We start from the raw sequence: 27,368 nt of genomic DNA on the forward strand, positions 1-27,368 counted from the left end.
CAAGTGTAACAGTTCATCTGGTAATGCTGGGAATGCTGTTTGATCAGTGACACCTTCCATTTTTACTTCCATTTTCCATTACTGAAATAGAGAGCAAATTCAATAGCTAAGTCATTCTCTGCCTTCTTGCTGCACCTGGGCTCCTCCCCTACTACTGTTTTCCCCTTTGGCTGACAGAAGGTGACGTGGGAGATGTGACATGCTATAGCTCCGTGTTTGATGCTCCTTTTGTCATCTTCCCTTGCATTTGTACTTCATTCCTGCCCAGGAAGCTGATATACCTCTGCACTGCACCTCAAGTCACTGCCTGTGACTTGCAGGCTCAGCACTGGTAATAATATGCAACTAAGCAGACAATTTGTATCCCTCATCTTTTGTGGCAGAGAAGCTAATAATGGCCACTAAGTACAGTGCCATGTCTGATTCTAAGCTGCACTTCTTTTGACTTTCTGCAGCTAGTAAAATATTTTCATTTGATTATTACGGATGACCCCTAGTATCAGACTGAAGTATGCTAACCTGATGCCTTTTTGCTGCTTTTAGCTTCTGTGTCACTTGTCCCTTACAAACACAGTTCAGTAAGGCTGGAATGACCAGCTCTGGATGGGAAACTTAATACTTGTCAGGAGCAGAGTACCCAGAAACATTTCAGCTGTTAAATCTGGAACAGACTCAGTGGAAACCATGGAAAAAAGCAGCAACATTTTAGGCCTTAGGAGGCTCAGATCTGGCTTTAAAGATATATCACAGTTGGCACTTTAAAGGAAGCATTAGTTACACAGTTACGTTTGGATTTGCCTCCTACATCTAGGTTTAGTTTTATGTGAAATTTGTGACCACATGCTGATGCATAGCATTTGTAGTCCTCTGCAAATGCATTGCCATAGTTTTTATGGTTGAGATTGTTGCTGTGTAAAATGTTAGATGCAAAAAAAACCCCAAAACAAAACCAAACAAACGAAGGTCACTATTCCTGTTTCTTCTTAAGTTCAGTGATCCCCAATATTTCCACAGGGGGAATTTGGCTGAAGAATGGCTCACAGGCAAAAGTAATTTTTGTAATGCAAGGAGTATATCCAGAATGCCACATTGCTGTGATGGGATCAAGAACTCAGCAGACAGCTTTCTGCTCTACTGTGTGTCTCTAGCTTCTGTGTCCAACCTTTAGCAAAACACAGGGCTCTGAATGCTTCTGCTCAGCTACAGATTTGCCCAAAGGACTTTGTCTCTTTCCTCCTACACCTTATCAGTGCCTGTCCACCTCTCCTCTCTGTCCTGTAGCACTGATGATTCTTGACATGTTGCTTGTCCCTCCACATCTTGATGCATTTTATAAGGATTGAGGAATGAAACACTACTGCAGCAATGTGTAGAAACACTACTGTAGCACTGTAGTGATGCAGCAGCCACTCCTCATGTGAGATAATCAAAAAAAGGAAAGCAGAAATGAGTCTCTCTGTGGTGGTGCCCAGTAACAGGACAAGGAATAGTGGGTATAAGCTAGAATACAGGAAGTTCCACCTCAACATAAGGAAAGACTTCTTTACTTAGAGGGTGAAGCAGCACTGGAGCAGGCAGCACAGAGGTTGTGCAGTCTCCTTCTGTGAAGACTTTCAAAACCTGCTTGGATGTGTTCCTGTGTGGCCTGTCCTGGGTGATGCTGCTTTGGCAGGGGGGTTGGACCACATGATCTCTACAAGTTCCTACCAGCACCTAACATTTTATGTTCTGTGAGTTGTGGGAGAAAACAGTTAGGAGCAGACTTTTATTTCCAGTCACCCAGTGTTTTGTTTTTCTTTTTCATCTTTGTACCTAATTATCTCTCTTTTGCAACATGGAGGTGACAGCACTGTGAACTACTTCGACATTTGCAGAGTGCAAGCAGGGTAACTCTTAGGCAGATGCCAACTTAAGGAAATCAGAAGGGGTGCCCTCAGGTGCAGAGCAGGATTCTGGTGAAGTCCTTGCCACAGCATGGGCTTTTTTGAGAAGCCTAACTTTGCTATCAGCTTTGGAGTGCTACGAGTTTGCTGCAATTTCAGAACTCTGCAGCCAGAAGGGAGAAGTGTCGTCATGCCCTCTTCTTTACCAGTAGCTACGTCTGAAAGCAGGCAGTGGTGGCAGCAGTGCATGGTGTCGAAGTGCTGAATTTTTCATAATGCCAGCTTGAAGTCATCTTAAAAATAAACTTTTTAACTATAGAATCAGTATAATAATGCTTGTGCTAAAATGTGAATAGCAGAATGATAAATTAGAGTATCAGTTCCTAGCTGGGGCAGTGTGCTGGTACTCTGTGTGAAATCTGAAGTGAAGCATGGTGTAGCGTAGGACTGGCACCCTCTGCTTACCCCAGTGGCACAGCAGTGTGTGTTCAAGCTGTGGTTCAGAGGAACTTATGCCTAGCTGAGGAGGAGGATGAAGTGTACACATGGTTTGATGGTACAGCTAATCGGACCTGGTGACTACCTACTGCTGAGGGGGGTGGCTGTGCTTGCCCTGACTGGTCTCTCTCCCCTTCCCATCCAGTGCTGCTGCTGGTACCTGTCTGACTCTGCAGTCACCTGATGCAGAGAGGTGAGCAGCAGGAAAGTTTCCCGGAATTTGGCAGGGCTAATTTTCTGCTGATTTTGCTTCCTGATCTGTCTCCTGAGATATCAGACAGGTGTTGGTGCTAATGCATGACAGGGTGATGGGAATGCCTAGTAAGTGAGGGGAACTGTCCTTGTGAGGGAAATGTCCTTCTATGCAGCAGCTGGCTGTTAAGATTGTATTATCTGTACCCTCTGACTGCATCCTCAGTCCTGATAACAGCAAATACCACAAATCCCTTCATGGGAATGTAGGTGTGATAGATACTGCAATAGGAGATAATAAAATCTCTTTTCTGTATTTGGTTTTCTTAGGAAAACCAGTTGGAAATATGTTCATGTTTATTTAACATAGAGACTGCTGGAGTAGAGAATAAGCAAAAGATAAATCAGTTTATGAACTTTAGTGCTGACAAATAGTTGTGAAAGCCTTTAGCCTCGCATGTTCCCAATTTCCCCTCTCATGTGGTGAAGATGTGGTTACTGCTCAGATAGCGTTCAGGCTGGCAGGGCATGCAGGAAGGACTCTGCAGCTAGCTAGGTAGCTAGCAGCAATCTGTAAAAGTAGAAGATTTCTTCACAAGAAGCTATAACAATATGAAAGCAGTTTGTTTTATAAAGGCCAGCTGTGCTGCATTTGACTTCTGCTGAACTACTGACAAAAAAAAATCTTTCCAGTGGCTTTTGGTCTTTGCTAAGGATAGAAAGAAAAGCTGCTGGAAATTTATTATTTACGCTTAGTTGCTTTCTCCTTTTCCAGCCACTTCCCCACACTGGAATACCTTGATTATTTCAGAAGAAACAGTTTCAGTTCCAGTGAATAAACATCTTGGTAGGAATCTAATTTAATCTGTATGAAATATGCTGGATCATTTGAGCCTACAACCCAAGTTTTGTTTGAATAAGACCTTGGAATGGCAGCTTAGAAACTTTAAAAAATCCTTCCTCTCACATCACACTGTGATTGTAGACTTGTAATTTCACCATGTTTTTCTCTGTCAGTGGCATGAGGAACAGTTTCACGGTGGGATAGCCAGCAGTGTCTTTATATAACTGGAGCATCACTAGAAAACGGCAGAGAGATCTGATGTCAGATTGTATATTTTTATGCTTTAGGGTTTGTTTGAGTATTTATAGAAGCTGCTGTCTATAATTACAGCCTGTGAGACTGAAAGAAAACCCAAAAACCTATAAGAGGGCTGCTATGAAGAAATACACAAATTTTAAGTTCCCTCTTTTTTCTCAAATCGTAGAGAAATGGCTTTGTTATGTGTCATGAATGAGGAAGAACTTCTGTTTCACTAGTATCAAAAGTGACTCGTCTGTGCTGTCAAATATCTTGTGCCACCATTTGTGTGAGTTTTATCTCATCATCACTAGTCTTGATGGAGGTTTAGCTTGGTAAGTTGCACTGAAACATAAGAAAATATTATCACTACTCAGGAGCCTACAATGTGAGGAAAAAAAGTGAATCTGCCCTCATCTACCTTTCTTTTTTAGTTGCTGGGTAATCGCTTACTCCAGTTATTTTTTTATGAAAATCCTGCAGGCAGTGCATGCCAAATGGCTGTTTTGTAGAGATCAGATGAGGAAATGTTTTTCAAGTAACTGTATCAGCAAGAATTTTCCAGGCAGGGCAGGAGGAATATGCAAGGAAAGGCATGACAACACTTGTGTGCTTGTTCCAGCTATCCACTGGTGGATCAACTATAGTGGTCTTGGTGTGTATTTGATTTATTCAGACATTAAACACGAAGTGGCTTTGTTAGGTAATGTTTTCATTAAAGATCAAAATATCTACAGAATACCTCATATACGTTGTATGCCATTATGTTCTCCAATATATGCTATTTCTCAGTAATCTCTGAGTCCACTTAATGAACTATGCTGTCACCCCGATTAGCTGTCAGTATTGTGAAGTCCTAATCCAGTTTACACATGTATGGTTAGTTTTGTTCCTGTGCAGGGACTTGCTCTGGAAAGCCAAACATTTGCCTAAAGTTGTGTGTGGTAGGAGGTGAGGTTCATTATGTTTCTCTGAAAGCCCAGGATCCACCTTGGCACTTTATATGACCATATGGGCAGTGCCATACAAAGCAATATTGGTATTCAAAATAGTAGAGGAACTCAGAAGTGAAAGATGTCAAATCTCTTTCATAGTGTCCTGGTTTGGGCCAGGATAAAGGTGATTTTCTGTCTTGTACTTTTGCTTTCAGCTAAGTCTCTTGTAAGGAGCTGCACTTGCTGAAATTAACAACAAGTTTTTCAGACAGTGTCTACTTCTGGAACTGGTAACACTTGATGTTTATAGTTACAAGCCAGAGACTGGTGTGCAGAGCCAAGGACACTGCTCAGCTCTGAGGAATATTTCGCCCTCCGTAAGGAGAAAAGGAGTAAAGAGGTCACACCTGTGGCCCTCCTTTGGGGAGGAATGGACAAGATAGATGGCCAAAATTGACCAGAGTATTCCATCCTATTATACACGTCATACTCAGTATAAATTTGAGGGATCACAAGGGTCAAATCCCTTCCTGCTTCCCCTTCTTCATCTGTCCCTGTTTGCTTCAGCATCCTGGGAGGATTCCATCCATTCCTCTGCCTGTGGTCCTGATCCGTGCCAGCCTGAATCCCTGTGTTCCTGCTTCCATCTCCTGACTGCTGCTGACCCCAGGAATCCAGCCTGGACTTTCCCAGGGCTGCCCTGCAGCCTCAGGGGTGACGTGAGAGTCACTGGAGGGAAGGAGGGAGGAACATGGTATCAATTTACCTCTGTATTTGTTTAGTAATTTTTCCTATTTATCATTACTGTTTCATTAACGCTGTGTAGTTTAGTTTCCAACCCATAAGTCTCTCTCCCTTATTCTCTCTCCTTTTTTATCAGGGAGGAGAGGGGGATTAATAAAGAGGGGGGGGATTAATAATGTCATTTGGTTTAATTGCTGGGCCAGAGTTAAACTGTGACACATCGTGATACCATCAGAATAAGAGAGAGCAGCTAAGGACATCCACACATTGATGCTATGTGGGTGCCTGCTCAAACGTTTGGCCAACCTGCCTTAAAAGATGTTGGGATCAAGAAAGAACCAAGCATATAAACCCCTCAAATATTGAAGTAGGTCACTAAATCAAAAAGTATCACATTTGCACAAACTGACATTCTGGCTAGGACTCCAAATATATAGTAAAATTTATGACCTGAACCCCAGGCAGAATTACGATTGCTCTCCTGCACCTTCAGTTTTTCCAGAAATTTTTAGAGCTAAAACGTGTTTATTAAGTACTGCTGGGATGCTTGCATTAGTGCTTACGCAGGCTTACTACGTATTGCAAAATGAGTTGCATCAAGTTAATGGCACACTTTAACTGCTTCAGCATTATTTGAATTAGATTGCACACTACTGAGTGTAATGGGTGCTGTGTGCACAGTGGAGGGGCAGTCAGTCTTGATATATTTATACTCTAAAAAAAAAGTTTAGTTGCTGGATATTGGAGGACCTGTGTTTTTAATCCACACCCCTTCAGCTATCATGGAAAATTCTGGAAGGAAAAAAAAGTCAAACAAAACCCCTGATATTCTTTATTTTTATTATAATTTTAACAACATGAGTAAATTGAAACCTGTAAGCAAAGCAATTACATGAGGAGGGTCTAATGAAGTTGTTCAAGCTACAACCTACTTCAATTGATGAATCAAACTGAATAAAGCAGGCTGTTTTCATGGGTTTTTAGCTTCCATGAACATATTTGTCAGTGACATCTTTTGCTTTAATGGCAATGGTCTTCTGTGAGCTGGGAGTTTCATAATCAGCTGAAAGTAAAAATATATAAAAAGTTGGTCACAACTACAAATAAGAAAATTGCTGAACCAAGTGCCATCCTTAGTTCAGATGGTGAAATCTCATCAGGATCTGATAATAACAAAAATTTCTCCCCAACCTGAAGAGAAGCTCCCATCAAAAGCTGTGGATCAGATTCCACAGCTTCCAGATTTCACAGGTTTCATGAGTTGGATCTTAAAAAAGCCCAGCTAAGCAACTGAACCATTGTAAAGGTGTTTACAGTTTATTCCCAGAGATCAAATGTTAAGAAACTGAACAATGTTTCTTCCCAAAAGCCACAGTCACTGGGCCAGATTCTGTCCTTGGACTCCAGGGGAAACTTGTGTGCTTAGAAAGGGAGCTTCTCTGGGATCACAGCTTTAATATTTGAGCTGTACAGCGAGAGGAGGAGGGAAGGTGTAATGCACTAAGGGAAGAAGCAGCAACACAGCTGCTTTGCAGTCACTAATGAGGCCCCCAGATTCTGCAGTAGCTTTTTAATCACAAATCTTCAGGAAAGTGAAACTCTTTGACCTACTGGCATGTTCCTAAACCTCATCCTTCTGTGATAGTTCTGGAAAACACCCATCTCTGATACATGAGGAATCTATGCATGACAAGAATTTGGGTGTTCTTCCAGTTTTGCAGCTTCTCCAAAATTGCTGTCTACCACCCAGCCTTAGGAAACATCAGAACCACCCTACTCCTCCTGCTTCCAGCAGCCTCACAGCCCCTTCCCAGGGAACACATACGCTTCATTCTCATGGCACACTTGCTTTGAAGGACAAGTACCTGCTTTGTTCTCCATCCAGCAGGCAGTGATATGCAGCAATGTCTTTCTCCAGCTGTTGCTTGCTGGTCAACAGACTTTCGCGATCCCGCTGCTGCTGCTCGGTTTCTACTTTGATTTCTCCCATTTCTGCCTCCAGCTTGGAAATGACAGAGCCAAGGTTCTGCAGCTCGATGTCGTGCCAATGCTTGGCGTCGTATAAAGAGTTCTCCAGACCCCTCTTCTGTAAGGGCAGGACGGCAGACATTAAAACAGTTTTCATATGCTTCACAGTGTTTTATATTCAGGTTTGGCCAGTATATCTGTTGAATATGCTTAAGTAGAAAGGTAATACTTTGATAATGCTTTTCTTTTGATACTTTGAAAAATGTGTGTTATCAGTACAAAGCTTGAGCTACATTGGTTACAAGGTGCAGATGTTCTTCACATTGTCAAGTACTACCCACCCAGAAGTCTCAGTGAAATTATTATTGAGTACAAAGACTCAATGAAGATTGAAATTTGGGGCCCCAAAAGATTGGAAAGTTGTCAAGTTGGGGGTGGGACAGTTAGCACACCACATCAGTCAAGAAGAGCCTAGAAATGTCTGGCCTCTCTGTAAACAGTATTAGCTGGAAAACAGAATTCAGTCTTAAGTCTACATCCCAAGAAGGGAACGTTTTCCTCAGAAGGCATGTTAATTTCACACAGAATATACCCATTTAAAACCCAACATTACTTGCCAAGGTTCTCAAAGATTCGGTTTCTGCTTGCAAGCTTTGTATTTTGCAGGCAATTTCATGGAACTCGGTTCTGAGGCCCTCCACCAGCTCTTCCTCCTGGGTTCTCATGGCAGCCACTGTTTCAGCCTGTTGCTGGCAAAAGATGGCAACTGCCGTCACAGCCTACTCAAATTATGGTTTAGTTTCTTTTCATACTAAACTGACACAATATTTTCACAGATTGTGGCACTCTCTGAAGTTTGAGCCTTGTATATTCCTCAGATGAACAAATCTGAATACTTCTTAGTGTCAAAATCATGATTTCCATGCATCTACTGTTAAATGGCTTATACATCTCAATGTCTATATTTTATCTTTGTCTACAAAAGCTGTTCAGCATTTGTACTAGTACTTTTAAAATTACATATAAAATGTTGCTGTAATTCTTAATTTTGTAGATTTTGTATAACACGCTTTTTTTTTTTTTTTTTCTTTAAAGTTGTGTTTTCCCTTCATCTGCTGGATTTCAGAAGTATTCACACCTGGATTTTTCACATAGGATTATATGAGTCAGAGAACAAGTCATGTCACGGAGGTCAGAAAAATAATTTCCTTTCACTGAATTAAGATATTATACAATGTCATGTTCTTGTCACTTGCTGGTTTCCTTGAACCTTTTCAGGCTCCTTTAAAATGGGTGAAGGAAAAGGTACCTTAGTAAAAAAGAAAATTTCAATACTTTTTAATAAGGTCTGAAATCAAGGTTTTAAATCCCAAGCTCTGGTTCTCTAGCAAATACAGTTCTTCAGTCAAACCCTAAGCTTCTTCTGGTTGACACTAAAGTTAAACTATGTAAAATCCTTCCATTACACTCTGAAGATTCATCTTTACTCTGTCCTGCTTTTCTGACTACGCCTTTTTTTCTTTTAAAACTATGATAAAATTAAGAAAATAATAATAATCTGGGACCATGCACCAGAAATATTTTTAATGATTTTTTTGATGCTATCATATGAACCCGTCTTGGCGTTGAGAATGAAATCATCTTAGGTGCAAAAGGTCATTTAACTATTAGATAAGTCTCAAAAAAAATTTATTATTTATGAACTTACGTTATAGAGGACTAAATTTCAATACAAATACCGTTAAGTGTCCTTTTCAGCAAATTTCAGAGCCTGTATTTTCCAGAAATACTTTACAGGGTCTTGTTCTTTGGAGAGAGAGAATCCCACCTCATTAGTCCAGGTGACCCCGGCTCAGTTATCATGGGCTTGCCATTCTGGAGTAATTTGTTTCTCCTAAATTGTGTTTAGACTGTAGTCTGCATGTTATATGGTATGACTACTATAAAGGCCTTTTTTAAAAAAAAGATAGACATGGCATCTATATTTATAGCCCATGCCAACTGCTTGAAGCCTGGCATCTCACATTCATATTTACCCTGCTAATTGCCCGGTTGCTACCTGTAAGTTCAACTTGTCTTCACCACAGGTGATGTTGAAACTCCCCCAGGAGTAACCCTAAGCCGCCAGAGCTACCTCACGTTGGTGGTGTGAATGACAGAACAGGCAAATGGAGTAGATGTAGGTGGCCACATGAGACCCTAAATACTGAGGCTGACACAGCAAGTATCACATGATGAATGAGCTGCAAAGCTTTTGCTACATGTGGTTTTTCCATCCTCCTTAGGGTTTCCAGCTGACTCCATGTGGAGGGTGCTGCTGGGCATGACACGACCTCAGCTCTGGGGTTCCTTGTTTAGAGAAGTACAAATACAGTCTGTGCCCTCTCCACTTGGCAGTGTGTATTTTCTGAGGGCTCTGCTCTTCCTGAGATGCTCTGCAAGGGAAGGGGAAGGATGAAATCATCCTCCTAAACCTTCATCATTCTGGTGCTTGAGTTTCCCAGGAACGTGTGGATTTCAGGCATGTCTGTACAGTTCTGAGCCAGGCATTGTGCAAGAATTAGTGTGAAATCTCTCATTACTCTTTTAAAAAATCAAATCAAGATAACTAAAGGATGATTAGGGATACAACACCAACATCAGCATTATAAATGCAGACGGAAAGTGAATTTGATAATCTCCTAAGAATTCTGGGAACCTGTTAACAAAGTAGCAAGCAAGGAAGAAAGAATTGACATAATTGAGAAGATTTTTCAAAACCTTTTACCAGATCTAGCACAGGGGATGACAGAGGAAGCTGTGTAATCGTGTGCTCAGGGCAGAGCATTGCCATGGATCAACAGCTGGTCAAGAGGCAGGACACAGAGAGGAGGATTAAGGTCTAGTTCCATTATGATGGAAGTTTAACAGCTGGATGCCTCAAGGTTTATTGCTTTGGGGATGAGATGTGAACTAGAAAGATTTATGGATGACAGATGACATCAATGAACAAGCACAACATCATTAAGGAAAGCATGTTTTCGGGGAAAATATTAAGCAGCTTGAGTGCCTTTCAAGGGTATAAATCACTTGTGTCAATTCAGAGAAAAGTTTTGAGCATTATGAAAAAAAAGGGCAGAGCTCAGTCCAATGGATTAGAGTCCTGAGGTTACTTACTCATTCTAAAAAACTCCATGTGAAACCCTTTTAGGTATGGATATAAATTGTTATGTTCAATGCCAGAATACCCCTGAAAAATCTGTCTGAAGTTGCAAGTTTAGTCTGAAGACAAAGCAAATGAGGCAAGGAAGTTGGTCACAAAATAATAAAAAGTACTGCCCTGACATTTAAGGCTAAAATACCTTGGTGTCAAGTGATCACATCTATGACAAAGAATGGGTACAGAGAAAGGAAATTAAAGCATTAAGGGCAAGAAAAGCTCACAAAGGGAGACTGAAGATAACACTAATGAAGAGCAAAGGAGAGGAGGGAACTGCGAGAGCCTCTGTGTGGCAAAACAGGAGCCATGAATTTTTCACAGGGTGGATAACCAAATGGTGCAATTTAGCCATGTAAGTTGACATAAGTCCACAAGATTAGTTGAAAAAGGGATGGACATTACTAGTAGAACTTTTGCTATCTGTATAAATAGTAATAAAATTATAAATAGTAATCTGAATAGATCTGTATGAGAAACAAAACCATGTAAGATAAAAAAATGTACCATCTGAGTTTTATGAGAGGTATATCTAGGTACCAAACCCCCTCAAATGTCATAACTGCTTTGAAACTGATCTTTCCAGAAATGTGTGATATTCTGATTCTTCTTCCCATTAAAAGCCAAAATAGGAACAACTTAAACTCTTAAGAGCTTAGACTAAGATGGCTAAGTAGGGATGGATTAGGTTATGTCTGCTTCCTGGCACTTCTCTGCAACATCAGATGTTGGTCACAATCAAAGACATGATAGTGGCATCCAGCGATCAGTCCAGTATGAGCTGGCAGTTTTATCCACAAATGGTATCTCTTTGCTGTTGGAATACCAGATATTGAAGTTATGAAGGAAACAGTAAGAAAGAAGCTGTGAGGGTATTTGCACAGGAGGAGGGACAGGATCAAGTAGTACAGAAAAGTGAGGACACTGAAGAATTTGGTGCCCTCAGAGTAATCTTCATTTTGCTGAAACCCAGCAGTGAGCCAGGAACAGATTTTCTGGGAAAAGGTTAGGAGGCTACTGAGGATGCCCTGGCCTTAAAAGGCAACATATCCTTCTTCTGGAGACACTCTCTGGGCTCACATAGTTTTTTTTAACTTGTCACTGACTTTCTTGGGCTGTAAAAGCTGAAAATCAGGTCCCCGCAGACTATTCTTATGAAAACTTCACTTGGTAACAGTCTAGCCTGCTCAGAAACTTGATAGGATCTCTGGGATAAACCCCTCTCATTGGCTTCTTGTACATTCCCTAGCACCTTTGGTATCACATTTGTCATAAAATTTTTCTTCTTTACTTAGAAAATAAACACTTTCTTAAAGTTTGCATATGTCTTTGCTGAACATCGTTCTTTCTTCTTGCAGTTTGGCTTCACTACCCTGTACTCTTCTCATAGCAGCTCTGTTCCGTGTAATGGAGGGGCTATGTTTTTGCTAAATATTTCTGTAGCACAGTTGTAGTTACAATTGGGTGTGCCATGATCGGCTGTAAAAGCCAACTCAGAATGAGATGGCTGCTAAAATTTAGGATCATGCTCTGAACTTGATGCTTCAGCTCTGAAAAAATACTAATTTAAGCAAGTCACTTTGGAAAATGAGTGATCCTTCATGACAGAGAAAAAAACTATTTAAAGGGCTGTTTTAGACTTGGCATCAAGAGAGACCTTTTAAAGGGAAGGACTATTTTCATAACATTTCATTTCTAAGTTAATATCTGATTTTCTCACCACTGCCAAAGGAAACAATTTCAAGGAGAAACTCTCAAGGAGTCTGTAGCTGTATAATTAATGTAGAGAAATATATATTGCCCTTTTGATTTATAGGCCCCTGTAAATTGTTTGGTATAGGAATAGCCCTAGTCAGAAAGGTAATGGCTGTGCCTTATCAGACACAGGTGTTTCTCAGCCAACTTTTCAGAGCCCTTACAAGTCTCTCACACCTGTGATATCAGCAGGGTCACTTCCACTGCTAGTTAACTCTGTGCATCCCAAGAAAGTCACTGATATTTTTAAGTCTATAAATCTAAATCCTTCAGATTTCTACCCGTTTTTTTGTTTCAAAAAAAAAAAAAAGAAAAAATCAAACACTTAGCCCTTGAGGTTATTGCGGTGTATTAGACAGATTTTGTGTTTGCTTTGACTCCTTCAATGTTAGAGTCTGCTATAGGGTGCTTACCTTGGTACGTAGCAGGGCACCTGTCTCAGCACGATTCTTTTCGATGTCTCTCTCCCAGTGGATTCTGATTTTTTCCAGTATATCATCCAGGCCACTTCCCAGGGGAACATCAAGTTCTTCCAGTTGAGATCCAGCAAGCTGCTTGTATAATACCTTCACATCCTTGAACAGAAATAATAGACAGAAAGTGAACCTTCAAAATGTGAACTGGAAAATTAGATGGTAGCTTCAGAGAGGCTTGTAGGAAGAACTCTTTTGGTTCCACAAACAGAGAGCGCAATTAAACCTGGTGCCAAGAAGTGCCTCTCCATGAATGAGTTAGTGCACTGGAGGGTTTCTTCCTCAGATGTGGATTTGCCTTGCTTCTGCATGAGGAGTCTTGTTAGAGTTCCTTGTGGTGGAAGGAGACTGGAGCCCTGCACCAGAGCACTGCCTGGAGCAGCCCTCTCACAGTGGCAAGTTTCAATGTGCAAGTGGCAGGCGTTTATACATGTGCACATTAGATGAAGAGCACCCTCCTTCTTGGTGAGAGCATTCTGTTCTTTCTTTGCATATAAACACTCCAAAAACATGTCAGCAGGAGAGAATTAGTGTATCTAGAATCACATGCTTAGCAGTAGCAGTTGTATGTACACTGTCTTCAGGAGCACAAGAATAAATGAGATTTGCACGTGTCTGAACTGTCTGCCAAGACAATCCTTTTACACCAATATGTTTATATGTGTTATTGACATGAGAAGAAAAAAAAAAAAAAAGTGGTGTGAAAAGATGTGGGAACTGTGTTTGTAGGCAGTGGCCCCTGATAGTGACAGTATTGGGAAAAAAAAGGATGGGCAAGGATATATAAATTATGAACCTGCAAGAATGAAAGGCTCAAAATGTGCCCACTTCAAGAGCACAAAAGCTTCAAAAGTACTTGACATGGATCTCAACACTGGAAACAAGAAAACTTTAGACTTGTTCAGGAAAGTCCTTGGGGCTTTATTTTGCCAGAGCTCAGCTGCAGCTAGGTAATAGCTGCTTCCAGCCTTTGTCCTATGACTTCTCTTGAGCAGCTTCCCCTGATGCTGCTGCCATGTGAAAACCCAGTCTGTGCTGGGGTGGTTCTGCAAATGCTCAGGTACTCCCTACAGGTAAAGAAAGAGCATACTTCCACCCTGCAAGGGCTTCTCACTGGCTAAATGCAGGGTGAGAGGGGGCTGGTAGAAAATTGCTGTTCTTGTTATACCATATTTATGGGCATAGAAGAACAGTCCGGGTGCCAGCTTTTCTGGTTTCAGAGCAGTCATTGCAATGCACAGAGGCTTGAAGGGAATCTTGTATATTTCTATCAATTTTCTGTTTTCCCTCTTATGTGCTACAGCTTTGGGCTTTTTCATGCTGTGCAGTGGTGCTGAAACCACTGATTATTTTCTGCAAAATGCCAGTCCTGGGATTAGACTCATGTAAGTAGGGAGGGAATGAAGCAACCTCATATTGCAAACCAAGTCTCCATATACCTGTCAATGTTGCTGAAATCTTGTGATTGCAGAAATAACCCTCCAGAAACATAAGGTAGGATAGTGCCTTGTTTCTGAGAGCCATCTCCATTCAAGCTCTCTTTTCCTTTGGAGGCATCAGCACAATTGCTTGCTGTCCCTTATGTTGGATTAGGAGTAGCTCCATATTTGAGCCCACATCAGTAAAGAAGCTGATTTGGGTCTGATTCCCTGCTGAAATAACCACCTTTGTGCAAATAGTGCTGGTGAATGTAGTGAAGAAGTGGGAAAGTATTGCAAAATTGGATAACAATGAGCTTCCCCTGCATTGCTCAGGAGAGACTCGCTTTGGGGACCAAGCAGCTTGCTGAGCCAAGCAGGATTTTTTCAGCAGAGCCCAGTTAATGCTCAGCATTAGTGCAGCAGGACCAGAGATTGTTCTCTGCACAGGTGTTTTCTCTTTACATCTCTGGCTGAGAATCTGAGCTGACTGTTGAGATGCTCACATACATGACTGTACAACCCTGTGACCATTGTGTGGTGTCTAGCAAGAAATGAAGTGATGACATCTGGAGCTTTGAGCAACCTGATTCTGTGTTTCTATGATCTCCTCCATGTCATATTTATCAGATGAGAAAGAATTAAAACATTAAGTACAAGTTATTTGGTCATGCCTTAGAGGTTTGTGCTTTGAGGTAATCAAGAAGAGAAAACCAGGAGCAGTTTGCAGGACAATTCTCCACCCAGACATTGCAGGCAGAGGTTTTCAGTGCTTGCTTTGCACTTGATGTATGATACCAACCAGATGAAACAGGCACACATTTGCTTTGCAGTGTCCCGAGTCTAGACTTACTTCTTCATGATTCTTCGACAGCAAAGTTAGTTCTTCTTTCATGCTCTCTATCTGACTTTCCAGATCCATTTTAGTTAAATTAGCATCATCAATCACTTTATACAGAGAATTAATTTCATCTTCCACTGCCTTTCTGAATGGCTGCTCATTTTCATACCTGCAAAGAAAAAAAACCAAAAACAAACACCCAAACTTTAATGCAGCACAGCTCAGCACAAAACACCTGCATTTTTTTTATAATGACACCATTTGTGCTAATCAGTTCATGTGTCCCAGATGGAGGCAGAGAAACACAGAAGATACACTTTGCTCTCACCTTGTCTCACTATACTTCAATTTAACTGCCTGAAGTACCCTGTTGTTAACCTGAGTGTAATAAACCAGGCTAAGTTAACAGTCTGCTCTGCCATGGTTATCAGCCTGAGAGGATTCCTGGATAAGCCCAGGGAGGCACATGGTCTCTTGCTAGATCTGGTAGTTGCATGCAGCATGACTATGGGTGGCTGTATCTCTGTCTGCTTAGCTGTGAAATGAGAATAACTGCTCAGTTGTGTACATAAACTTTTCAGAGCTACGATTAAAAGAAAACATGTGTGCATCAAGAATTACTTGTACTAATGAACATGCTGATGGAACTCACACCTATGCTTCAGGATCCCAGCCCATCCTTAACACCAAATCCTGGTAGCATAAAAATAAATAGGAAACCTGAGAAGTTGTTTTGTCAACCACAATTGCTATTAAAGCAAACATCTTTCTAAACCCTGGCTGCAATTGTAGGGAAAATTCTGGCACGCAGTTGCTATTCTACAGTTCTCTCATCTGTACTTTTTCATTTGAGGCTTTCCATTGAAAATGGGGCTGGGTTGTGTGGCAAATCTCCTTGGGTGGATGCGAGGCTTTTGCGGCAAACCCACCCAGCCAGCCTGAGGTCCTGGTAGCCAGGGAGGTTAGACAGGGGGCCTGGCAGGTTTGACAGGAGCCAACTTCACAAACAAGCCCTGCCCTGTGAGATTCACCTTCATTGCAGGGAGTTCAACAGCTCTGGAAAGGGGCAGCTGATCCCAGTGAGAATTAGGAGCTTTGACTAGGCAGTGTATTGATTTGACACTGGTTTTGTTATGTAGGCTGCTTGTTCAAGCCAGCTGACATATGAAAAATAATTTAAAGGACGTAATTAAAATGTCAGTGTAGCTTGCTGGATGTAAGGCCATAAAATGAGTAGCTCAGAGCTGAACATTTCTGAAATCAAAGGTGAACCTAAGAACATGATTAATATATGTTTGGGCACACAGAAATAAAATAATAGCAGAGAGAGAGACAGAAGTTTAAGGGATGATAAAATAATAAGAAAAAAAAATCAATTTGTAGTTTGTGTGTTAGATCTTGCAAAATTGGATACTAATGAGCTTCCCACGCATTACAAGTCCCTTTCCAGTAAAAGCTAAAACGCTCATCATGCCTTGTGAGTAAAATCTGAAGAGCTTCATGCACTCATATTCATGAATATTAGGCTTTGAAAATCAAAAATCTTTAAAAAGTAGTTTGTCAGTATTTAAGATTTTTTTACTGTTAATTTCTCTCAGTAAAGACAAGGAAAATCAGTGCAGCTCATTTCTGTTTTCTTATCTAATGTTTCCAAATTGACATTTTTAGTGGTACAGTTTCTGCTTTTTAGCTGCTGCAGTAGAATTGTTTTTACTTCCAAAACCACTTATATGGCACTGAAAGTAAAGCTAATAGTCATATGAATGTTTGTCTTTATAAAATGTCAATCCAAATGTGAATTAACACTGACCTCTGAATGAGAAATCTAGATATCGAAGAACAGCTTAAGCAATTTTGCTAGGGCACATTTTTGTTAATAGAAATCTTCAAAATCTTCCAAAATAATGTTAGCATTGTAATTATTTTGCTGCTCCAGAAACCTTCCCAAGTCTGGTGGTTGAATATTCAACTTAAAAAGAATGAGCCCATTCTGCTCACTAAGCATCACTCCCCTATAGAGTAAGCACTGGTCAAGGCAAAGTTTCAAAGCAAGCAGTCAGCTGGGTGCCACCACAAGACTACCTGTCTTTAAAATCTTCAGCACAGGCTTGAATGTTCTCAGTGTGCAGCATAAGACGAGCATTTTCAAGGACTGCTTCACCCACCTAGAGGAAAGAGACAACAGAGCTCAAGCAATGAAGAGCTTCAGCACATCAGTGCACATCTACCTTAAGCAGATTTCTGTCTCTGATTCTGAAAATAATCCTTCAGCCACTGCTCAAGTGACTCATTCCATATAATATAATCAATGAATTCTGTACACATAACTTCACCAATTCTCTGCAAATAGGCTGTAATTGTCATCAAACCATTCACTGCTCCTAAGCATTCATCTTCATGTGGGAACTTTATTCTGATTGGTCACAAGGAATAAAAGTCATTAATGTGTGCAAGGTATGTTCATCATTTAAGCCCCACTTATATTACCTAGATTGAGTTTAAGTAGCACTCATGCAATTCCTGTTCTACTTCCCACATTCGCAGTCCTCTTCAGCGTCATCCTCTTCAGTGAGCCAAGGAACACTTGGCTCATGCTGTCTGTGAGACATCCTCAGCTCTCAAAGTGTGGTTTTTCTTCTCTGGTGGGGTCCTGTAAGATCTTGTGATAGAGAGCTGATCTGAGGAGCAGGCAGTCTTCAAAGATTTATACACTGACCGTGAAATGCTTTGGAAAGACTGTGCAAATAAGAGTGTGGTATTGTTGCTCTGGCTCTGGAAGGGTGTCTTTATTGCCCAGGAGGCACTTGGAAGGTAAGCAAACCAGAAAGGCTTGTGACACAGCAGCTTGTTTTGATTCAAGAAGGTTATATGAAATGAGAAAAAAAGGTAAAAAAGACACCTGTACTGGAGTCTCACAGGCACTGAGCTATGCAGTTGACTGCAGATGTGCTGGATTTGGGACCAGGATTAGAATGATCATGTCTGCAAATAACTACGTGGGGTCTCCAGCCATCCCTCTTCCCATGTCATTGCTCTGGAGGAGCTGAACTGAATATATCTTTAGGGTTTTTTCCAGGAGATACCCATGGAGATTTGCAGTTGAAACTAAACCACCACATAAATAAAAGCAGCTTTGTAAGAAGGCCAGGCGAGTTCTTGAAGCAAAAATCTTTCTTGAGATAATTAAGTCTGCAACTAAATGAGAAATTCCCTGAAGCATTCTTCTCCCCTGAGGTGAAAGAGGCCATGCAATGTGGAGGCATCAAGGTTGTGTCCAGACAAGTTATCTCAAGTACTGCAAGTAAGATCACTGCGTTAGTGTGGTCCTACCTGCTCCTTGGCCTTATGCATGGTGATGGGGTAGAAGTGGACACGGAAGGCTGAGATATTTCTATGTGGCAATTCACATTAACCCTTACGAAAAGCAATTTACTGCTCCAAATGTCTTACAAATGCTTGGACAAACAAATCCAAAATATGTAAAGGCATCTGATAAGGAGATATCTGAAGGAATAACCTATTTCCCACACTGTGGAGTCTGTAATGGATCACTAAAGTAAAACCACTCTACATCTTATAAATCTGAGGAGGCATGAGAGTTAAAAAAAAAGGTTGTTTTTTTTTTTTAAAAAGTTGCTTACTTTTCACTTGCTGATTGGAACAAAAAGAGAAGGTGGCTGTGGCTGAAAAGAAGCAGAGCTCATGCCATTGCACAGCAGCCAGTATTTCTTTAATAACTGTGTGATTTCTTGTCCAGTTCCAACTAACATAGGTTGGAATAGGTTTATAGAGGGGTCGGCCATCTCAAGCATGCACATTTCCACACGTTCCATGAAAATATCATCTAGACAGAGAAGAGAGGTCCTGTGAATACCACCCCTGGGCAAAAAAGCCCCAGTTCAGTAATAAGAAAGTGCAGGAGTCAGAAATGTTACAAAAGCCACAGGTGTGGGTGAAGAGATGGGATCTGAGGGCACACCAGCCAGCCCTGCCATGCAGTACACAAGTACAGAAGACCTTTACATTCTCACTTGCCCACAGAACAGGTTTGTCTTCATTGCTCAGCCCTGGTTTCCTTCTCTCTGTGTTTTTGCAACCCCACTTCACCAGCACTGGCCTAACAACCTACCCCCACAGTCCTTTCTGCAGCATTTCAGAGAGGCTGTGCAGAGGTAGGATTTCCATACTGCTGTGCTGTCCGTGGGTCTTCTTGCAAGAACTGATTTTCTCCTTTCCTTTTTCTTTTTTTCCTTTCATTTTTTCTTTTCCTTCTCCTTTTTCTTTTTTCTTTTTCCCTTCCCTCCCTTTTTCATTAAATAAGCACTAAACCCTGTGGCCAGCACAGTGCCACTTGGAGGTATATTAATGTCTAAGTTTAGAGGCTGAAGTCACTGTAAAGCTGCTTTTGAGCTGAAACAAATGCAGAAGCAGGGACAGAGCTGTGGCTAATGCCAAATGTTTGATGAGAAAGTGCCAGGCCTTCCAAAACTGATCACAAACCTGAATGATGTTGTGTAAGTAAAAATGGTATAAAGAAGTGTAAAGTTTGGGAGGCCTCAGGGATGAGCACTGCAGCAGAAGCCAGCAGACATTAACCTTTCAGCCTTTGTGGAAATGAGCTGTGTGCACTTTAAATCCTCTGGTGATCCTGAAGGATAAATAATTGCACAGTGGTTTCTATTTAGAAACCAGGTTTCCTGAAAAATCCTCTCTGATTTGCATGAGCTGTGAAAGCCTTTTTTTCTCAGCTACAGAAGAAATGTAAGACTTCCATCTAGTGGTCCTTTTGTTTGATTTAATTCTCCTGATAATCAACAGCTGGATGCAAACAGGCAGCATTAGTGAGGCAGACTCGTAGCCACTTTGCTGACACACACAAACTGAAACTCATGATGCAGCAGTTTAGGAAGCAGCCTTCTTTGTGTCCATTTGAAATGAGAGAGGGCTTGCAGTGCTGCAAGCACTTGGACATTGGCTCCTCTTCTTGACAAACAGAAGGAAATGCTGTCCTGCCTTGCAGGGCTTCTCAGAGGCTTAATTCACTCATGTGGCATTTAAACAACCAAGATAGGGTGTGTTATCAAAATGCAAATATTATCATTAGCAATAGCTCTTTTAAGTCATGTATTGTTTTATATGCTTGCATCTGGGATGCACGTAAACCTTTTGATCATGTTTTCCTTTTAGCACTGGAATTAACACTGAATATTTGTAGTATAAAATATCTTAATTAGAAAGCAACAACAGTTTTCTTTAAGTTCACTGTGATTTTTATGGACATGAAAACACAATTTTAATTTTTAGGGAAAAAACCAACAACATTTACTGGGTTACAACCGTCAAAAAGGAAAACTAGCTGCTTTAAGGGAAATTCCAACCTTGATAAAAGGTGATGTGGTTCAGACATTTTTTGGGAGAACTTAACCCTGGTGGCTTGGAACTTTTGGTTTTTAAGACAGATAGTTTTGTATACTTTTGCTGCTCTTAAAAATGCCTAATCACTTTCGGAATGCTGCTAAATTCATGGTCTCAGGTGTGGCCTGTGATAATGAATCTCATGGTTTAATTATTTATGTAATGGAAAATTATCTGGCTTTCAAGTTCAGTTCAGTTAAAGCAATTGATTCCTCTGTGGAGAAAGATCCGAGGATGCTGGTCTGATATCTCCTTCCGCACACAGAAAGAAATGGTTGATACCAGCCCATTCCCTGCAGCACACTGTAATTCACAGCTAAATCAGGCTAAAATCATGCAAGGCTGTGCCTCCTGCTCAGATGCCAAGCAGTCAAGTCTTTATGCTTGCAGTCATGCTTTCCATGTTGAACCCCTCCTCAGAGCCTGAAGGAGGAGAACCTGAAGGCAGCAAGAGTGGCATTTGGTGCATTGCCTGGAGGAAGGTAAAACCCAAAGAGAGGCTGGGAAGGCTGATGGGTCCTTTGCTGATTCCTGCTGCATCTGAGAAAACACAACTTAATTTATGCATCAAATATTTTATAAGTTAACAGGAGTGCATTAAAGTAGCACCTGGTTCTCAAAGCAGGAGAAACCTAAATAAACAACCTGTAAAAACTGTGATGTTGCCCAAGCAGAAGGAGGAAACCTCATGCCCCACCTCACCGCTGCGTGGGAAGGCAGTCCAAGGTTGCACTGATGGAGGTGGCCAAGAGGAGAGAATTCAAACTAATTTATTGCCACTTTCTGTATGGCGGTTTACCAAGCTTTGTGCTGTTTGGTAGGAGCTTGTTTGCCCTGAGATCAGTGCCAGAATGCTATTTCACCAATTTACAGGCACTCATCATGAGTCACTGTGTTGCCTTAGATTGTGTTACAGCTAATCCTCAGCAGCTCTCCTAGCCCTGCAGCAAATAAATTACTGTCTGCAACTCCCAGTGTGGTGATTCCTCAGGCTGTCAGTCCTGTATAGTCTCCAGGCTTAATAATAACAGCGAGCAGATGCAGGTAGTAAGGCCAGGTGTAAATCAAAGTATCTCTATAGAAAAAATCTGATCTTTTATATTCTCCCAACCCTCCACAGGAGTCACAGAAGTGATAAAATTGGTCCAGTACACTGATGCCTTCTTCTGCTTTTGTGTTTACTCCTGTGATCTGTGCCATCTCATGCACAAAGTAAATCTCTGTGTCTCCCATGCAGCCATAATTGAACAATCACGGCAGCCCAGCTACCCTCTCCCTTTTGTAAACTCACTGAGATTATTTCAAGAGTTCATTTTTCCCAGGCACTGCCCTGCTCTTTGGGAAAGAATTACCATTGCAAAGAGCCTCCTGTTCTGCAGAAGAGACACATTTGTGATTACAGACAGAATTTTCTATGGGAAGACAGAGATGAAGCCTGGAGAAAAGCCGTATGCCCAGGGTAAAATGAGAGGAATTTGTATTTCTGTCACATGAATTCACCTCTGCAAGGATTTCTCATATCACCCATTTCCTTCAAAAATCTTTCCATTTTGCTCCTGTCCCAATTAGTGCGTGTCCACCTGCTCTCCTAAAACCAGCTGCCCAGGTAGATAATGAGTGCTGTGAGCTGGATAGTGGCTTCCCATCGTTCAGCTCCTGTCAGTGATCCCCTGCTGCAGTACCAGCTCTGACAATTGCCATGAAACATGAGTGGTTTTCCTCCTGAGGGACCCTCCACTTGTACCCTCTGAGTCATGCGTTACCACATTGTTCCCCCTAGCTCTGTGTCTGGAAGAAATGCTGTCACCCTGCTGTTATTGCTAGGAGGACATCAAACCAAAATGTGGGATGCTGGAGTAAGTTCCAGGAAGGGCAGGAAGGAAACAAGACGTTGGGGCTGTTGAGGTCTCTGCTCCCACATGCAGAGGTGGGCTTGTCACATTTCTGATTTCGGAACCAGGAGAATCTGTGACTCTGACAGAGCCATGTCCTTGCCTTCTCACTGGCGGAGCAGGGGGGAAGGGGTTTATGTCTAGACCATGCTCCAATTGTGTATTTTTATTTGCTTCTTCTCATTCAAATTCTGTTCCTATCATAGTCACTGAGGTTTAAACAGGTGGAGAGTCAAGTGGCTTCCTGCCTCAAGACTTTCACAGCTGCTTCATGGAAATGGCACCAAAGGGTTCAAGGTTGGTGGGCATTCCTCCCACCCGAACACACTGGGCCTGCATGGGAATTTAAATGAATCCTCAAATTTTGCAGGAGGCTGAAAAGAGGGTATGTCACATAAAGGTGGATGAGGACATCTGCATGCAATCTAAATACAGTGACAAAAATGATATCCAGAAATGTATCTGCCAGGTCTCTCTCGTTTCTGTTGCACCTCCTTCCTGAATATGTTTTCCTTTTCCAACTGGGATATGTCTTGGCAGGAGGGTACGGAGTCCATGTGATTACAGCCATTTCTGCAGCAACTGATTTTGATGTTGTTTTAATAAATGTGACAGTTTTGGTGTTGCTGCTGGCACATCTTTGCCAATTAGCTCCAGGATGAATGAGTTAATTGGTGTTTGGGCTGGATGAGGTCGTAGTTTAGTTTTTGGTTAGATGCTTACCATTAAAAAAGTGAAGAATTATGCCTAACAGCTCAGATTATATCTGAGAAAGTCAAAACCCACTAAGCGATGCCTGTCTTGATTTACAGAAGTAATTCAGAAAAAAATACATATTCTCTAATGTGTTTTAATGGTTAAATAGGTATGGGTGATGCTAATCTTTTTATCTTCTATGACACTTGCAAAAGCTGTTACTACATAGCTTTATTTTTCTGATTTTATATAGGAAGAGCCCACTGTTCAACTTAAATTTTATTATGAGCAGCTCTTACTTATAAGAAAGCAAGACAAGATGATAATTAAAAAAAAGGTTAAATGGAAAACAATATAGGTGAAAAATCATTGCATGAGAGGGTTCATTTGCACGACAATGCACTACAATTTTGGGGGCAAAAAAAAAACCAAACAGTTCTTTCTAAAGTACTTAATGACCCTACTTTTTTGATCTTTACCATAGGCCCTGATAGGTTTTACAGCTGATGTCTACAGCTGCAAAATGGGAGACTCATCTGGAAAATATAGAATGGCAGATGCAAAGCATTAAGCCCCTCATCCTGATCTACCTCAGTGAAATTATAGGTTTGAAGGTATGTTTTTGTGTAAGCAACCCATATTTAGAACCCACTGTCTTCAGCAGCCAGGCCCTTCAGGAAACTTCACAGGATTAGCAGCCACAATGTCATTTACCAACACAAAAGGATAACAACTCGAAAAGTCAGTGCTTAGCTGGGCATTCTGCAGACATGATCTTCATATAATGGCTTATGCCACCATGTTAACGGTTCAGATGACATTTGTAGTGTTCTGGATGAAGACTTGCCCTGAAAACACAGCACACTGTAAAAATGCACCCTCTTTCCTATGCTAGAGTAAAACTCCTGCCAGCCTGAGTTAAACCAGGATGTTTTATCCCGTGGAACTTGAAGGTGGTTTTCCAGCTTCCTGAAGACCTGCTAATGGCATTATCTGTGCCTTCACAAGCACTGCTGGGAAGAGATGTGCAAGATATCAGGCTCCAGCTCTCTGGGGTCCTGTCCTCTCCAGGTGGCTGGAGGTTGAGAAGCTAGGACTCATGAGGTGCACCAAGACCTCATGGGACAGAGCCCCCTGTTCACTGCAAGCAGGACATCAGCCTGCAAAGTCTTACTGGTCAGCAAAAAGAACTGTTTCTTGTCCATGCAGTCAATACAAACACCATTTTCCACCCCCACATAAGCACTTTCCTGAAGAAAGCACAGCCCATGCCATACAGAGAAGGTGGAAGGGATGGTGGGGTGGCAATGGAAGGAAGGACTCACTCATTTGTGGCCATGTAATAATTATTTCTAAATAAATAGAGCTTTTCAAATTGTGATTAAACAAACAAGGGAATACAGTCAAATATGAATTGCTAATTAGAAAAAAAACCCAACCAACAATGTACATGTAATGGTATCATGTTGAGGGATACACTAATTCAGTCCTAGCAGTTTTCTTTTCATAATTTTGATGCTCAGTGTAATAACCACAGCTTTAAAAAACCCATAGAACAAACAAACAAACAAACAAAAAAATCACCCACTTTAATCATCTCAGACTATTTCGCCTTGGGGTGCATTTCAATCACCCCCATACGCCAGAGGCCTGAGGCAGTTCTCCCGCTTAATAGGCATTTTCCATAGCACACTGTGACATGATAACGCTAATTATCGCAAAGATAGATTAAAAACCCTCCGTCTAGGGCACGGTGCCTTGAAATCAGGCAGCACTCATCACCAGCACCGACCCTCGGTGCCCAGCCGAGCTAATGACTCGCGAAGCTCCCCGCGTCCCACCCCGCCCCTGCCAGCCCTCACCTGATGGTAAATGGCCTCCCAGTTCTCCCGCAGCGCTCCCCAGCTGCCCACGCTCGCCGCTTTCTTGTCCAGATAGACCCTGATGTGCTCCTCCAGCTCCTGGTTGACCTGTTCGAGAGCTCGCACCTTCTCGATGTACTCCACCAAGCAGCCATTCAGGCTCTCGTACGAGAGGCCCCGTCCCTTCTCCAGCCCCGGGGCCAGGGGCACGGCGGCAGAGGAGCTGCGCAGACCCTGGAGGAAGACGCTGCTGATGCCCAGGGCCCTGCGGGACACTCGGGTCCCCAAACTGCTGACTCCGCCGGTGGGGACGGTGCCGACGTAGACGCCGGGGGGTCTTGACAGGCTTCCTCCTCCACCACCACCGAGGCTCACCCGGCGACCGGGCGGCCCCGAGCCCTCGGCCACGGAGGAAGAGGTCTGCTGCCCCAAGAAGGATGACCGGCGCCTCGGCAAGGGCATGGTGCCGCTGCGGCCCACCGACTGCCCACGCTCAGCCCAGCCACCTCACCGGGCCCACACTGTCGGGAGGGATGTGCCGAGCCCAGCAGGTTGGGGCTGGCGCGGGGGTTTCGGCTTTGTGCGACCGCTTTCTGGAAGGGGGGCTTTGTGCTGCCCGGGAGCGGCCGTCACATTGTCCGGGCGGCCGCTGGGTCAGCAATCCCATTTCAGGGGAAATCTCCCTGCTGCTGCTGCTGCAAATGTAGCAGATGAAAAGCACAATGGTGTTTACAGGGACAGCGGGATGGGGATTCAGGACGACGTGCGTGTTAAAATACCAGCGGGTGTTTTCTACTCTGACACCCAGATGATTTCTTACTCTTATACCCACAGGTATCCAGGCGTGTTACCCACAAGCTGACCTCTCACACCCACGCTTGCTCCAGACAGTCTCCTGTAGCAAGATGTTACTTTAAGTCAGCAAAAAGCCAAAGCTTTGAGGAGCTGTTTGGGCCACGGCAGAGCCAGCCTTGCACTGCTGCGGGGCCTCAAATGCTCCCTCAGCCCTGCTGCAGCTTCTGGATTTCTCTGTGCATTGATTTCACCTCCCACCCAAGGCACGCTGCCCCAAAAGCAGCAGATTTTAATAGGGACAAGCTCCCTCACCTCCAGCCCTGCTTGCTGGGTTTAACATCACACTATCAGCTACATTCGGTCTGTTCAGCCAGGGCCCAATGTGCTCTGATTGAGAGCCTGGGGACAAAGGTGAGGTGACTGACAGCCAAAAGAAAAGGGCAAAAGCAAACCCTGAGACTTACTGCAGGCTCTGGAGAAAGTTTTACCATCCTCTTCTTTTTATTTGTCCCTGCATTTAAGTGACGAATGATCAGGAGGGCAGTTTATAGGTAGGTAAGTGGGACATGTTCGTGGTACAGTGGGACCCTTCGCTACACAGTGTTAAGGTATAGCTTTTTCTTCCTACACATGGAGATGGTCCACAGCCAGGATGCCAGCCTTGCCCCAGTGCAGGATTACTGTGTATGCATCTCTGCTGGCATGCCTGTAATGTGCTGATGTTGGGCATTGCCTTAATGCCATGTAGGTTTGTACAGGGGTGGTGGGGAGTCTTTGGCGAGGTGTAATACAATGAGAAATCCCTGTCTTCCACGGGTGCCTAATCCTGGCTTTATCAGTTAGTGGCTGGGGTTTGTTTTGCTTGTCTTTTAAGTTTGAGAACTGCAAGACTGCCTACACATAGGTCCCCATTTCAGGTGGGTGAAGTCTGGGGACAGTGCAGCATCTCACAGCTTTGCAAATATTTTTGGCTAGTTTCTGGGTATTCTGCATTTAGATTACCAAGCAAACTGTGCTGGCTGAATGAGAGGAACCCTCCAGTATTTCTTACGCAACATTTTCAGTGTATTTGCTCTGTATAGAATTAAAACAAATACAAAATAAAAATAACTCTGACTTGCAAAAGCAATATTGTGTACAGAAAACAAATGTTAAAATAGGCTTCTTTTTTTTTTTTTTTTTCAAAGAATTTAGTTCTCTGTCACCTTATTCTCTCCACCTCTTTTTTTTAAACAGAAGATGAAGGCCCCCATGGAATTGTTTTTGGTCTTGGCAAGACCCTCAGACAGTTTTCACTCTATAATCAACCAGTGATTTTCAGGAGGCCATTTAGTATTTAATCACAAGGCTCATAGATATCATATTGCATATTTCACTCACTGTAAAAAGAAATATTCCCAGTGTGTCCATACACAGCCACATCTTCCTGTGTGCCCCTGTCAGCTTGTAGGGAAGCAGTGCTTTTCTCTCTGGTTCTGAGCCCCTGTAACATTAAAATTTTCTAATAATTATTAGGAAGCCTGTGGCCCCACACAGATCTGTGCCTCATCACAGTGCAAGTGCACATGTGGGACAGAGAGAAAGCAAGAACGACAACGCCTCATGTCTTGGTTTGGTTCCAGGCATCATTTAGTAAAGTTGTCAGGTTACTCTGACTAACCACAGCCACTGGGACACTGCTGGCAGGTGGGAACAGCTGGACCAGATGTGCCTCTGCTGTAACT

General features: G+C 42.5%; 1 protein-coding gene across 1 annotated transcript; it reads right to left on the reverse strand.

Annotated features, from left to right (window-relative positions):
• Nucleotides 1–6,149: 6,149 nt before the first annotated feature.
• BFSP2 (beaded filament structural protein 2) lies at nucleotides 6,150–25,418 on the reverse strand. Its single transcript, XM_030445724.1, has 7 exons — nucleotides 24,850–25,418; nucleotides 17,067–17,149; nucleotides 14,997–15,153; nucleotides 12,666–12,827; nucleotides 7,919–8,050; nucleotides 7,199–7,419; nucleotides 6,150–6,396 (listed from the first exon to the last, which is right to left on the reverse strand). The coding sequence occupies exons 1-7, from the start codon at nucleotides 25,309–25,311 to the stop codon at nucleotides 6,393–6,395; spliced, it is 1,221 nt and encodes a 406-aa protein (XP_030301584.1). The 5' UTR covers nucleotides 25,312–25,418; the 3' UTR covers nucleotides 6,150–6,392.
• Between the last annotated feature and the right edge of the window lie 1,950 nt (nucleotides 25,419–27,368).

Source organism: Calypte anna, chromosome 2, assembly GCF_003957555.1.
Source record: "Calypte anna isolate BGI_N300 chromosome 2, bCalAnn1_v1.p, whole genome shotgun sequence".
Taxonomy (NCBI): domain Eukaryota; kingdom Metazoa; phylum Chordata; class Aves; order Apodiformes; family Trochilidae; genus Calypte; species Calypte anna.

Bases quoted from the DNA above. Each gene is read 5' to 3' on its own strand.
- BFSP2 (XM_030445724.1), bottom strand. From the start codon at position 25,311: ATGCCCTTGCCGAGGCGCCGGTCATCCTTCTTGGGGCAGCAGACCTCT. The intron at 17,150-24,849 runs GTGAGGGCTGGC...TCTTTCCTCTAG, and splicing joins GGGAGGCCATTTACCATCAG to GTGGGTGAAGCAGTCCTTGA. The intron at 8,051-12,665 runs GTAAGCACCCTA...ATCTTTTGCCAG, and splicing joins GTGCCCTGCTACGTACCAAG to CAACAGGCTGAAACAGTGGC.